Here is a 14,565-nt window from a genome sequence, read left to right as displayed (position 1 = left end):
GGGGAGGATTAGGCCTGCGAGATCGTGATTAATCGTAAAGAAAAAGAGAGATTAATATGCTGGCCATTATAATACTCTCAGTGCGTTCGCCGTGAGCTACCGAAAACAAGCGGGTCTTTTTAATATAAACTCTTTAAATCAGGGGCTTATGCGCAAATGTAATTAGCATATATGTGTCCCAGGCTCCCAGTCCCAGCACCTCCTCAGTTCCCAATTCCATGGCTTCCGCTTGCTTCTCCGCTGCTTTCGCCCTTCTCCGAAACCCACCTCTCCCAAACGTCTTACCTCGCGCAAGAATCCGATTCCCGAACGGCCCGCGCTCCAATGTGAGTCGAGTCAGATCGCTCGCCTCGACCACGCGATTTGGCTGGGAAGATGCCCTTCGAGTCGCCGCCGACGATTCCGTTGCTGACGAATTGGATCTCCGTGGGTACTTTGATCGAGTTCGCTTGTGCAATCGCGGATCTGTGAGTCCATTTCTATGGAAGTTTTAGAGTGATCGAGAAAAAGGAGGTGAATTCTGTAACTGGGATTGGATTTTGTGAGCAGGAGATGAGGTCGGAGTTCGTTGCTTTCTTAATCGAGAATCAAATCGTGGGATACGTGCATAAGGGGTGAGATTTCGGAATCTCTTTTATTCACTACATTTTAGCCTTATCGCAAGAAACTCATCTTAGGTACATTTGCAAAACACTATGTCTTGTTAGGTAACAAAGGTCAATTTTGGTTAATGGAATCATAAAGAGCAATTTAGTAGATTGGAAGGTATGCTTGAAAATTCTGCATGAATGAACAAAAGGTGTTCCACTTTTTTAGGCAATCTGCAAAAGTAATCACAGGAGTGATGATTTGTATTTTGCAATATATTAAAAATAAGTCTTTTGGATCATAGCTTCTACTGATTTGTCCCTGAACGTTATTCAGCTTTCTTGAGCACCTAAGAGAGTTCCAAGATGTCTTTACTGTTGTCTTGAATAACGAGGTCTCCAGTGTTGGTGACTATGTCACACTTCATTCGTCACTTATAACACCAGAAGATAGAACCCAAGCAGTTGGAATTGTCATCAAATGTTTAGGAGAGCTGATTCCTGGTATTCGAAATGAGGTACTTATAAAAAATTATATCTTTAAGATTACTTTGTCGGTGTTTTGCACCACAGAATGACAACATTATTTTACTCATAGTCTGCACTGTTGTTATGGTTGCCGCTACCGGGTTGCCAATCTGGACCATGCATGTTACCGTTTATTATTTCGTTTTCTATTGCTAGTTGAGTGTTTTGCAGATTGTACTATCTTTCTCTTGATCAACTTGATTTAAGAATGACAATTAGATTTTATTTTTTGAACTTAATATTTAAATCTCTTCTTATACTCTATGTTCCTCTGCAAACTGATTACATTCATCATTGACAGCTGTACCCAGTGACATCATCATATGGAATGCCCACATTCTTCTCTTTAGAACGTGCAGCTGCTCCTTACTTTGGTATAAAGGTCTGTCATACTGGATACATATAATTAATTCTTTCTTGTTGATAACTTTTCATGAATTTCTTTTTAACTTATATAATTCTCTTAAGAGTGAATGGAATTTGCTGAAAGAGTTAATGACATTTATTGAGAATCATGTAAAAGAGAAAGTCCAGCATATTTTGGATGCTTTAGTTCTGGGATTGAATTGTCTATAATCTGGTCCTTATCCCACCGTCTGAAAGGTAAATTGTTTTAGTTAATCTCTTGAGATATAATGTGCAGTAACTGCACAAAATTGATTCGTTATTCAGTTCTGCCGACTAACTATCTTCCTCCTCAAAAAGCCTGCCTAAATTTCATCTTCTTCATTCCATCTCTCTCGTATTCATGGATTTGTGGTGCATTCCCATTTTTTGCCATCTATATTTAAAAATGAGAGTATTATTTCATATCTTGTCCTTCTTTTAGTTGTTTATGTGATTTTTGAAGCAGGCTTATGGAGTTCATATGAATGGATACGTAGAGAAGGATGGGGAGAAGTTTCTTTGGATTGGTAAGAGAAGCAATGTGAAGCCAACATTTCCAGGAATGCTCGATCATCTTGTTGCTGGAGGCTTGGTAGTAAACTCATAAACTTAGAGTGTTTTGCATCAATTGCTTACTTTAACAAGTACCTCTCATGTACATCGAAAAAACGGAAAAGAAAAGAAAAGTAGCTCTCATGTCTTTAGTTTCTAGCTATCAACTGGTACCTCATTCTTTATGGATTCATATGGTAGAATCTCTATGGTCTTGACAAAATATATTGATTATTCACCTTTCTGGAACCTCCAGCCACATGGAATTACTTGCAAGGAAAATCTTATCAAGGAATGTGAAGAGGAAGCAGGAATCCCAAGATCTGTTTCAAATAAGTATAGTATCTTTCACAAGTGAATTTCTATCTCACTCTCAGTTATTTAGTGTGCTTGGCTTCTAAAAGGTGTAATGAATTGCATCATGATAGAGAAATGTATACAATTTTTTTTTCGTTGGGGGTTCAGTAGTGTTGTTGCTTAGGTCAGTTTCTACTTTCTACCCATGCATCAAACACTTTCTGAATTTTGAGGGAAAGCAAGTTACTTAGTAGGTTGTTTTAAAGATAATTACTGATGTTGCTTCTATGACTCAACTTCATATGCATATAAGCATGTTTACTTTATTACTTGCCATTCTAAAAAATTTGTTCTTTGTTGATTTTAGCATGATTTGATGGAAATATATTATTTAAAATTCCACAATTTTGCAGGGCCATATCTGTTGGAGCAGTTTCTTATATGGATATTGAAGGATACAGGTACAAAAGGGATGTTCTCTTCTGCTATGATTTGAAGCTTCCTGAAGATTTTTTCCCCAAAAATGAAGGTAATTCTTCTCAACACCAAAACATACTAACAAATTATTTTACAATTTTAAATAAGAATCTGGAATCTAGCTTCTCTTGATCATCAATCTTTAGCATAGTTTTTCTTCAACCCCCCTGAAAAGGTTAGTTTCCAAGTGAATTTGTGAAATTATCTAGCAGTGTTTCATTTGGCACAAAACTTTTAGCTTTCGGTTTAATTCATGTGGAAAAGGGAAGTTTCAAACTGAACTGGAAAGTCATTATGTAACCCTTGTTCCAGAATGTTTAGTGCTTCTGTTTAGTGTTTATGAAGTGATAAATAGATCATGAAGATGTTAATTCTTGGTATGGAAATGGTGTTGTATATAAATGTTGTTTGTCCTTCTTGGGGTTCTCTCCATGTTGTTGAATTAATCTAAGTTGCACAGATCATAGAAAGCTTCTTTGACAAACATAACACATGACATAAAACTGTAACTGCCTCAGTTCTTTAAACAAGGCAAGAAACTTTTCTCAGAAAACAGGATCTTTCTGTAATGTGAGCTTATCTTTTCTTCATTACCTTTTCCAATTGTCAATCTTATGCTTCCCTTGATGCTGCTGTTAACTGGCCATATAACACTTTGTCAGATGGAGAGGTCGATAGCTTCAGATTAGTGCCTGTGTCCCAGGTCGCCAACATCATCCGGAGAACAGAATTCTTCAAGCCAAACTGCTGCCTCGTAATAATTGACTATCTCTTTCGTCATGGGTACTCAAGTCTAACCATCCCCTCTCCTCTTGTTTGCTGCAATTCAGACAATTTCCTCTACTATTCATGAACTGCCACTATAATTGTTATCTGGTGCTAACCAATTAAGTTTTTCATTTTCAGGTACATAAATCCTGATTGCCGCGGTTATCTACAGCTGCTACAGAGCTTAAGGCGTGGCAATTGCTCCTGATCTTGAATTGGATTGCCTTTTGAATATAGCATATTGCTTTTCTCAATGATTCTTCATTTGATTGAGGTATTAGAGGACCCTATACTCAAATTACAATTCTAGAGGCAGGTATTAATTGTGTTTATCTTCATTTTAGATGGATGACTGTAATACTATGAAGCACATAAGAAAAGTTTGCGTCAAACTATAGCTTTTGCTGTTGCACAATGCAATAATAGTTTACTGCAAACCCCAAGAAATTAGTCTCATAATATTGTTTTGCATCGGTGTCTCGCCTTTCGTTTTGTCTTTAAACTATTGGTTACCCTGATGCAGTAGATGTCCTGAGTAGTGTAAGAATGTTAATAATTCTTTAAAGCTAATCAAATTTCTGTATACTTCTAATTCTTTACCTTTGTGGTCATCTAAATACTTACAAAAAGATGAGACAAATTGTATAATATGTTAAGAAAATTCTTTTGCAGTTTAAGGCTGAAATATAGGTAGTGAAAGGGGAAAACGAAAGAAACAAAATCTGTATCCGAATCGGGCTTTAGAGGGAACCCGGAAACCCTCTCCGGGTACGGATCTCTACAAATCCAACCCGATTACCGTCTCGGCGCTTTCCTGGTCTATCTCGTAGTAATTAAAATAAAATATTTAAAAAATAAAAATAAATATCTAATACATTTCAAAGTTTGATTAGAGTTTAGCGGGTCGAATTTGAAACAAAAATGAGACTCGATCCGTTAACTATTTAATTAACCCGTTAAGCTCAAATAAGATGAAAAGGGTTAAAACCCTACCCTCCATTTTGATCGAACCACAAAGTCCGCTTTCCTCTCTCACGCGACGGCCGACAGCCGACGGCGATACTAAGCGACGGGCGACGACGAGAAGTAAATTGTAGCCTCCGACGACGACAACCGTACCACTTCTCTCTCACCCGACGGGCGACTCCGAGGAGCTCGGGCTCCATTGCTCCTCTCTCTTTCTCTCTGCCTTTACAACGTGACTGAGGAAGACACCTAGGTGAAGCTCTACTGCTTTCTCTTTCTCTCTTTGCGTTTGGGGCAATGACACAACTATTGAGGTTATAACCGAGGTGCGTCAATTGGTTGAGAACTATTTTCAAACCCCCTCTTAGGCCTGGGTTCAGCTCAGCGCCTCTGATAACTTCTGGAGGGTTCCCTCTAGCCCAGGGGAGAGCCCGGCAAATTCTTAATTTAAGCTTAGTTTCCAATTTTTTTTAATCTTGCAACTAAAGTTAGCCTGTTAGTATAGGCTTGCAAATTTCTGGAAGGGCTCCCTCTAATGCCACAGAGTTCTTCTCTTCTTCTTTATTTCTCTCTCTCTCTCTCTCTCTCTCTCTCTGACGATCGTGTTAGACTGTTAATATACAATGCTTTGATGTAAGTACACGCTTTGCATAAAATGCTTGATTGCTTTTATGTCGATCTGCAAAAAGTCAATAGGAGAAACATGTTAGAATTGATGTCAATTACAATAGGAGAAATTAGAAATTTTTATCAGATGTATGCTATATTGGCTGGCAATAGATTGGAAATATATTATTTGTTTATTTATTTATTGGTGTATTCGTGCCATATCTGTTTCTTGCTTTTTAGAATTTGTTGTATCCCCATATCAGCATTTGTGAATCATTATAGAGAAGCGAGCAATGGCAGAGTCGAGCAAGCAGCTCTTGGATCAACCATCCAAGCCGTCTCTTTTGGGTAGCGCTCCTCGATCTCACTTATTCCTACCACTTATCTGGTTAATATCACGAAATTTTTCACTTTATATTTTGATATTTGTTTAAAACTTTAAATCGCAGAGACCCTTCTTTTAGGTGCCAAAGATCCTGCACCCAAGACTCAAGAGAAAAAAGCTCGAGTAAGTGAGGACTCTAATGGAGGATTTCTCACTACCCAAGTCCCTAAGAGCCAAGGTATTGATTAGAAATACTTGAGTCTTGCTTTTTTCTCCTACTTTGCTGTCTAAGACATGCTGGTTTGTGGACACTGGATGTTTGCTCTAATCCGTTGCTTGATTTTCATGGAGAAGTATGGAAAATAGTGTATTATTGATAAGAATAAGGTCATTAATAAACAAATCGGTGTTGGGTTGGAAATTTATGGCACCTCCTATGCCATTTCTTGTTCCTGATGGTTCTCTTTGATTCAGTTTAGGCGAGTTCATTTGTAAGAGATAACCATTGGAAATGGTGAAAGCTCGTGGGGGGATTTAATACTGAATGAATAGAAAAGAAATCTGTCAGAAGTACAATAGGTAGATCCTCAGGTCATTGTTGTAATTAATAGTTTTTCTGAACACATGCTAAGCTGTCTTAATTTGAAACTGAGAAGGTATGGAGGGGTCTAAAATAGAAAAGAAATATGATGGAGAAACGATTAACCAGTTGTTTTAAGCTTGATTTTAATTGTCGCTGCATGGGAGCATGTCAGTTTGTTATCATCAATTCTATGATGCAACAAGAGAAACATTGGCATTGTATGCACTCCCCTGAGCCAGCCTATGTAGCTCCATTGAGGCCATGAATGACATATAACTTATTCGCACACGATGAATGAAGTCATTGAACATCATGCCATGGAACCAATGAAAGAGCTTGTATAGTTCGGAAGGGATACTCAATAAATTAGATTTAGTTCACATATTGTCTAGTTCCTACTTATAACACCATGCATTTGAAATATATGATAATAATCCCTGAATTACATTTATGCCATACATTGGTTATAATGTATGCTTCTCGGATGGTAATTATTTACTCATGATTGCTCTTAGCATTTTTACTGGGTTGCTATGCTACAGAAACTAGATCCTCGCTTATTTCTGTTTTCTTTTTTACTTTTATTCAGTTCTTGGCAAAGTGAAAGATTTCTTGGGAGTAATGGCCGAAGCAAATGAAAAGTTGAAGCTTGATGCACAAGTACCCTTTAACCTGAGATACTATGTTGCATGTTGGCTTTCACCCATTGTATTAAACAATCTCATTCTTAACTACAGAATAAATCTCCTGCTGATTATGACGTAGAAGTGCTTAATGGGAATGAGAAGGAATATATTGAGATGGTAAATGAGTTGGAAACTATCATATCTGTAATCAAGAAAATGTTGGAAAAGTTATTGGCTTTCTTCACAAATTGAAATTGTCGGTTGTAATGAATTTACAGGATCTACTTATGGGTGTTGCGGACCTTCATTCTGCAGAAGCTGTAGCAGCGGCGGAAGCTGTCATAGGCGGCCGCCAGCCATCACTAAGATCAGCTACTGGTGTATCATCTGACACAGAGGAAGACAGTGACGACGACGATAATAATAACAATGAAGATTTAGCAACATCAAAGTTAGACAATCCTGGCAAGTTGCATGATGTGAATGATGACTCACTTCAGAAAAGAAAGCCCAATAAGCGACCAAAAATAGTTGTCCTGAATTAGAGGCTTTCCTCATAACTGAGTCGTGAGATGTGGTATTCCTGTTTTGCAGTTCAGTTGACTAATGGTGATGCAGGGATAATGCTTCTCCTAAAGATATCAGGGAAACATCCTGTTGCAAGGGAGACGACTGGTTGACAGATAGTAGTTTGTAACAACAAGAAAGGTCCAGAAGCCTCATGCAATTGAAAATTGTATTTATTCTATGTAATGCAACTTTTAAGATTCAAGAAATTGCTTGCAAGACAGCCGACTTAAGTTATTTACAAAGTTTTGGAAGTATAATTTTATTGCCCTCGCTAATACATTTATATTGTTTTTGAAAAGTGCTTTGCCTGCGATACAGCTAAATGGATATTCTGCAGGGTTAGGTTGTAGCTTACTCATGCTTTTGTTTCCCGATAATTGTAGCTGTCATGCTAGCCGGATTCTAGAGAATCCATGCCCTAACGTGGAGATCTGGATTAGGTGCTCTCTGGGTGTGTGAACTGAAGTACAGCTATATTTCAGGGACTGTTAGACTTAGTCAGCTTATGTTAACAATCTATCACCTGTAATTAAAAAACAACAGTCTAGAGAGATCATCAGTACAGTTATCAGAACTAGGAACATAAGTCGAGCAATGACATGCACAAAGTCAAACTGCTTATTTGATATTACTCTCTTTGACGTCCAAGTTCCACAGTTGTACAAAACTAGCAGTCATTGAAAAGGATACAACATTATCATACTGGTATACCTTACGTATAAATGGTTACTAACACAAAGGGCTGTGAATACACATCATCTGGGGACGTGCACAGTGCTACCAAAGCTTAACAAGTTTTGAAGTGAAAGCAACTCTGATAACGACGAGCAGAAGTTGACATCCAGAAACAGAAGCAAGGTCACTAGAGAGCTGCTTTTGCAACGAGATCTGCATACTTGTCGGGTACAAATGACTTGACCTTCAGCACAGCATCTTTCCCATCTTTAGCCGGAGAAAAGGACTTCACCCCAATGACTGTTGCCAGGCCTGAAACACAATGGGAGGTCAGATACATCAAGAAACTCGACCACAGTGCATCAGTCATATGCATGGAAAGGAACACTCCAATGATCGTATCTTCCTTCAATCCTGAAAATTAATAAATCAAATAAGTGTAACAAGCATGCATACACACATCGGTGGGGTGGCAACACAGGATCAGGTAGAGTGAGAAAAGTAGTTCCTCCAGGATATCAAGCTAAAGATCAGTCAGCTCAGCATAAACTTGTTTCACAGGTGTAATTACCCATATGAATCTTCTTTCTCCATTTAGATCTATATTGGGAAATGCCATGTGTCAATGGAAGAAGGGCCTTCCAATCATCTCTAATAGTTGTGTCCAGTCACGACTAACCATAAAACTACCATAGATAGAATGCAATAATAGGTTTCAAGAAATATAAAAGATAAAGTGAATGATATACTCTGAGATAAATGTGCATTTTAAATATATAAGTAAGCATGTTATATAAGAAATGTTAAATGCATGAAATGCATGAATTTCCACCAAACAACAATGTCAATAAATGTGATACTCACTGTCATGTATGCGTCCATATAAAAATCTTTCCCCCCGCCAATATTGCAATGGTCTTGACTTTACTCTAGTGCTTCGCCTTACACCAGACTTCCACATCAGACCAGCATCTTAAAATGCACAAAAGGTAAAAATTAATCATGACATTAACAAAATAAGACACTAGGGAAAACTCTACAAACTAATATTGCATGTGTAAATGAGCCTCACTGGTCCAGAATAATACCTGCGAGGCTTTGTCGTCTTGAAAGCAATTTTTGTTTTCTTTGGAGTTCTTTATCTTTCTTTCCTCTACGTGGAGATACTGCAGAAGAAGCCTGAATTTGTCCCTGCAAGCCAAAGAACATAAACATAAAAATTGTTACATACTTCATCAGATCAATCTTTAGACAACAAATCGTAATGTTGGGTCTGCTATCTAATCAAGTGACACGATGATCATTTTTATTACCTTTGGTTGAATTAATAGTATTCAAAAGGAAGATGAAAATGTGCAAGTCACTTTACTTCCACTCACTCAGCTCATTAAACAATATAAAAGAATTTTTAAAAGATAGAAATGTACCAACCTCATTATCTTCATCTGGCATGACATGTGGATGTTCTGATTGCACACTCGCTGGACTTGTCGCTGATGGTTGACTGTGATGATCTGCCAAGATAATAGAAATCAAAAGCCACCATTACCAAAATGCACTTGAGTTGTCTGTGTGGAGCATCATATATGCCAAAAGCTTACTAAGTGGTCCATATTCTAGTGAGTTACAACAAATTTAATTCAAAAAAGATTTATATCACAATTAGATATCAGAGATATAGAAAACACATAGTAACCCACTGCATTGTCTCTCAATTATAACAAAAAGGAAACATAATGTTGGAAAGTTAGACAACATCTACAATTGTTGCAGAATATCATAACAAGCCATAACTTTCTATCGCTGGCATTAGAGCATGCATATTTTATAATAAAGACAGCTCATCTCTTATATGCAGGATAGAGTAGGAAGCTGACAAGTGGAAGTGGTACTCCACATTGGACAGCATGCAAGCACATAAACACGCTGACATAGCACCAGAACTCGTACCTCTGGAAATCTCAATAAATTCCATACTTTCTCCCTGTGCCGCAATTGCAACCTGGACATTGTATCAGATATTCAATGTTAACTACACTAGAAACATAGCATGGGTATGCATAACAAGAAGCATGCATATGCAGTATAAGAACTTGCCTTTTCTTGAGAAGTGCCATCAGGTCCATGAACAATAGTATCAGCATCCATTCCATGACTAGTAAAACTTGGAGCAGCACTTATAATTGCACCAGACAATCCTTTTGTTTCACCGAGATTCATACAAATAGAAGTTGGATCTTCAATGTTACGATCAGTCTGTTCAGAGACTGCACCATCTAACTGCATGTCAATTCCCTAAAGCATGCAATAGGATATCAGGATAATATGGATACATCAATAAAGTTCTTATTCATTATCAGAAATACCTCCTTTTCCAAGTAGCCATTAAGCCCAGCAGATGTAAATATGTCATTGTCAAATTTGCTATAGCTATTCTCTGTGCAGCATTCAGTTGCACATGGGGCAAGCTCTGTTACATTTTCTTCATGTGTCTCCTTATTGCCCATGTTTTTATCTGCTTCAGAAACTGAGGTGTGATTTGTCAGCCAAGCTCAATATCTTTCATTCAGCGTCGTGGTAATAGGAGCACAGAGAGCAGTAAAGTTACCTTTATCACAATAGCCAGGGCATGAAGGAGATTGCTTCTCCTTGTCTATACTAATAAAAGAATCTCCACAATATGGTATCCTATCATTAGGGGTAACTGAGTATACATCTTCTGGTTGATCTTTCACTGAAATACGCCTTTGCAGTGTCGAAATTGCAGCAAGTGGAGTCCCTAATAGTATTCTTGAAGATTCTGGACGTTGGGAGTCTTCCAACTTTTTCCTATTAACCATACTATTTAATGCTCTACTGTCATCTCTCCTTAGACTATGCAATTCGGGCAGGCGTAGTTTCTCTACAGCAATTGACTTGAGCTGCAAGCTCTCCCGCAATAGAGCTGTCCCATCATCTTCATCCAAATCTTTGAATGAAGACAGCAATTTGTCTAAAATATTATTAAACTTCTCCTTCTCAGGGACAGAACCTATAGGAAGAAAATACCTTAATGTAAACACACTTCAACAATAATAGAATAGCTATGGTGATAAATAAAGAAACCTTCTGGTTCAGTAACATCCAAGATCTCGTTGTTAGAATTAGGCAGCTCAACTTCTTTAGGATGCCCAATGTCAGTTGAATCCATAGCAGCCAATGTTTTGGATGCAGTAGACTCCCTTCCATTGAGAATTTCTTCTTGCGATACTCCATTGGACTCAACAATATCAACATTATCCGAAAAGTTATACTTGAAACTAGCTTTCCTCCTAACAGAAGGAAAAGAAAACAAAGGTCCATGTAAATATCCTAATGCAAAAATATTTAGTTGCACAATGGGCATATAAAGCGGGCTATTTGTAGAAAAAGAATCTTGGATTTTAGTAATAACAAGATTGGACAGTTGAAACTGAACGTGCTCATTTTTTATACTAAATGCACACTTTTCTAAAATAAAATGCATATAATTTATATAAGAAATGTGCACAAGGGCCTAATTTTGCTATTTTGATAACTAAGAATTTTTTTGTACAAATGCCCCTATATAAAGCATTGTAATTTGCAGTAACTCTTGCTAGTGACCACATTAATATTCAAAGAAACTACTAACATAAGGGGCACAATGTGCAACACATAAGTGCATATGCTATTAGATTTGCCAGCATATATAGGTGCCTAAATGGCAGATTTACCAAAATAGTACATGATGCAGTGTCATGATATTATGAAATTCCTTGGAGAATTACATCTCTCAAAAGAGTAGAAGGAAAGGAGAAAAGTAGTTCCATTAACCTCAATACCTTTAAATCTCTTTTTAAGTCTAAGGCAATGGCTAGCCAAAACAAGGAAAAATATTCACTAAAAAGAGACTACAAATATGCAAATTGCAAATACCTGAATAATAGTTGCCCTTTTATTCTCTTTATGTTAGTTGGGGAGGGAGGATGTGAAAATAATTCAAGCACATTATTGATGTTGTGGCATTGTGCCTACTAGCCAGATTGCACCAGTGATGCCTAGTAAATACTACCACAATTGTACTTTTAAGTAACAGGAATAATGCAATGAGGTAAGATAAGACAATATGTCCCTTTATTGTCAATATATTCTTTATAATCAAGCCAAAAGAAAGAAGATAGAAAGAGAAAGAAGAAGAGAAGGCAAAGAAGATCAGCGACATAGAGGGCTGGTTGACAGTCACATGTTTTCTTGCAGAACATTATGAGGATGGAATTGTAAGCAATAACCGAGAAAAAACAAAGATACCCTAGAATTCCAGGACGACGTTCACGAGCAAGTGTAGAACGGTGATGCTGGACCTCACCTCGTAGCCTCTTTAGCTCTTTATCAGCTTCTAGATTTCAAACAAAAAGTACAGCAACAGTTAATTTAGTTTATTAGCTACTGCCTACTAGATAGGGATAAAAAATTTGAAATCATAAGAGAAGTACTTTCAAGCTGCTCAAAGGCCAAGAAGTACTCTTCTGGATCTGCAATGTTATCTATGCTAGAAAAGTCTACATTTTGCACGGGTTGACTGCCAAAAGAGAAGCAGAATTCCTGTTAGTGCGGCCACATAACATAATACAGTTTCTTCAGAGATCTACAAACACAAGGCTTGATGACCACTCTATCATGTTTATTAAACAGGTTGACATAGCTGATGGGCAAGTACTCTAATAGACAAGAAGCCCATTTAAACAATCTTTATTCCCAGTAGGATGAGGATGGTACCACTCATCTTGAAGAATTCATTCGTTCATATGGTGATTATAGAGTACTACTTTCAAGTACTAAGAGTTAATTGCAATAGTCAAAAGAAACTAAGTTCATAATGCCTATAAACCAAAAGCTGTGGTGTCTTATGGACCTAACATAGGGGATGACCACCACAAAGCAGTGTTTTGAAGAATTTCATGAGACTTGTGAAACTTGAACAAAGGAACAAAAATGTGTAATATGAACACTTCCTCATAAATAAATTACCTAGAGATGGGCTTCAAAGAAAACTGAGCTCGCTTACGACCTAATGCTGGTCTTCGCCCTTGGGGACGACCCTCAGCATTTGCAGCAGCAGGTTTGTCTCCATCATTAGAGTACACATTGCGAATGTCTGGGTAGCTCTTCATAATCTCTCTAGATTGCTTTAAAAAATCTGTAGAGCCTTTTGATGCCTGTTCTTATATAGAACTATGATAAGTTCATTCTCTCATATGCAGTAAAAAAACCGATGGAGAGGGGGTGGGGGCCCAAATTCATTAATAGTTACTATCAAGTAATCTACATAATCCAAATACATCAGAGAGAGTTCTAGAGCTAAATAATTTCTGGCACAAGTACTGAAAAAATTGTTTGTTCCAAGTATTAATACCTACTTTCGTTGTACTGAACTTGGGATCTGGCTAAAGATGGTTTTCAAATCAGCACCATCCAAAAAATTTATTAACAAGGCATGATTTTGAGCAGCAATAGTTTAAAAATTTTCTAGGATAGTTGTCGACCCAAAATGATTAACTTAAGGACACACAATACAAAATTAAACTTCGAAAGCACCTCACGAGTTTGTTAGTCTATGTTATGATAATCAACAAGCACACAAGTAAAAAGGGAGTTGTTTGTTTTTTTTACTGGGCTTAATTTCACTAAAGCCACTCAAAGCCGCGAGATTCAAGAACCCAACACTCAAATAATAATAAAATCGACTTTCTACATCACAGAAACCAATCTCAAATCAATATCCATAGAGCGGCGATTGCAATAAGTGAGAGATGTACTGATAGCATCTAACTTCGAAAATTACCACGGATTTGAAGAGGTTTTTGAAGAACTCCGAATTGTATGACTCAGAGGAAGAGGCTTCTGCATGCCCCGCGGCGCCGAGCGTTTGAGGGATGAAAGAGAGAGCGGAGAATCCCGAGAGAGGATCCTCGCGGTCGGATTTCCGGAGCTCAATCTCCATTAATGGCGGTTTAGAGTTCAACAAACCCTAGGCGAGACGAGAGAGAGAGAGAGAGAGAGAGAGAAGTTTTTGCTTTCAAAATGGGAAGCGTGGAAGCGGGAGTGCAACTTTTTCGTGATCGGGCTATTTGGACCCAAACCCGATATAATATTTCGGGTTTGGATCCGGGTTCAATCCCAAATGGATCAAAGATGCGTATAACCTTTTAATCAATGGTCAGACCCTCAGAATTCAGAAATTTCGATCTCATATTTGGGTTTATTAAATCAAAGATTCGAAAGACTATTTTCAAAGTATATCAGATTTAGAATACTAGCTAATATAAAGCATACAATTTCCATGTTAGAATACTTCTGAAGTTGGTCATCTAATACGAACAGAATTTTTGTACACTTTAATGTTGTTTTTGCCTGCAGCACTGATTAATGCATCAAGTTTCTGCAGTTTAATTGTATTTAATTTTTTAATTTAATATTTAAAATTACATGTATATATTTTTTTTATAACAGATGCATATTTTATTATAATAAAATACACATAATATATATATATATATATGTGTGTGTGTGTGTTGTGTGTGTATGTATGTATGTATATATGTATATATGTATATA

General features: G+C 37.3%; 3 protein-coding genes and 1 non-coding gene across 11 annotated transcripts; 3 read left to right on the top strand and 1 right to left on the bottom strand.

Moving 5' to 3' along the window:
- Positions 1–179: 179 nt before the first annotated feature.
- Positions 180–4,043, top strand: LOC140787525 (nudix hydrolase 20, chloroplastic-like). 2 transcript variants are annotated; one of them, XM_073136487.1, is made up of 9 exons: positions 180–467; positions 550–614; positions 925–1,105; positions 1,417–1,497; positions 1,969–2,094; positions 2,311–2,408; positions 2,765–2,880; positions 3,491–3,611; positions 3,735–4,043. In XM_073136487.1, exons 1-9 carry the CDS (start codon positions 219–221, stop codon positions 3,802–3,804), a joined length of 1,107 nt encoding a protein of 368 aa, XP_072992588.1. In that variant the 5' UTR covers positions 180–218; the 3' UTR covers positions 3,805–4,043. The 2 variants fall into 2 exon arrangements, with proteins under 2 accessions (XP_072992588.1, XP_072992589.1); XM_073136488.1 differs by having other exon boundaries at positions 181–467; positions 2,311–2,390.
- Positions 3,757–7,532, top strand: LOC140787526 (uncharacterized). Of its 6 annotated transcripts, none has more exons than XM_073136494.1 (6): positions 3,757–3,870; positions 5,454–5,519; positions 5,621–5,734; positions 6,669–6,739; positions 6,817–6,882; positions 6,984–7,532. In XM_073136494.1, the coding sequence occupies exons 2-6, from the start codon at positions 5,465–5,467 to the stop codon at positions 7,248–7,250; spliced, it is 573 nt and encodes a 190-aa protein (XP_072992595.1). In that variant the 5' UTR covers positions 3,757–3,870; positions 5,454–5,464; the 3' UTR covers positions 7,251–7,532. The 6 variants fall into 6 exon arrangements, with proteins under 6 accessions (XP_072992595.1, XP_072992594.1, XP_072992590.1 ...); XM_073136493.1 differs by having other exon boundaries at positions 3,852–3,870; positions 5,435–5,519; XM_073136491.1 differs by lacking the exon at positions 3,757–3,870 and adding an exon at positions 4,574–4,815.
- Positions 4,842–4,981, top strand: LOC140787852 (U4 spliceosomal RNA). The gene has a single exon (XR_012108923.1). It is a non-coding gene; the product is annotated as a U4 spliceosomal RNA (small nuclear RNA).
- Positions 7,533–7,875: 343 nt separating the features above from the next.
- LOC140785619 (centromere protein C) lies at positions 7,876–14,051 on the bottom strand. 2 transcript variants are annotated; one of them, XM_073133552.1, is made up of 13 exons: positions 13,793–14,051; positions 12,979–13,166; positions 12,444–12,529; positions 12,259–12,346; positions 11,056–11,261; positions 10,559–10,981; positions 10,317–10,477; positions 10,048–10,245; positions 9,901–9,952; positions 9,382–9,464; positions 9,039–9,141; positions 8,815–8,922; positions 7,876–8,262 (listed from the first exon to the last, which is right to left on the bottom strand). In XM_073133552.1, exons 1-13 carry the CDS (start codon positions 13,949–13,951, stop codon positions 8,138–8,140), a joined length of 1,980 nt encoding a protein of 659 aa, XP_072989653.1. In that variant the 5' UTR covers positions 13,952–14,051; the 3' UTR covers positions 7,876–8,137. The 2 variants fall into 2 exon arrangements, with proteins under 2 accessions (XP_072989653.1, XP_072989654.1); XM_073133553.1 differs by having other exon boundaries at positions 10,048–10,230; positions 13,793–14,009.
- Positions 14,052–14,565: the final 514 nt, after the last annotated feature.

The sequence above is a fragment of the Typha latifolia genome, chromosome 4, assembly GCF_019914945.1.
Source record: "Typha latifolia isolate L0001 chromosome 4, TyphaL0001v2, whole genome shotgun sequence".
In the NCBI taxonomy this organism is placed as follows: Eukaryota; Viridiplantae; Streptophyta; class Magnoliopsida; order Poales; family Typhaceae; genus Typha; species Typha latifolia.
This window is presented reverse-complemented; position numbering and strand designations above follow the sequence as displayed.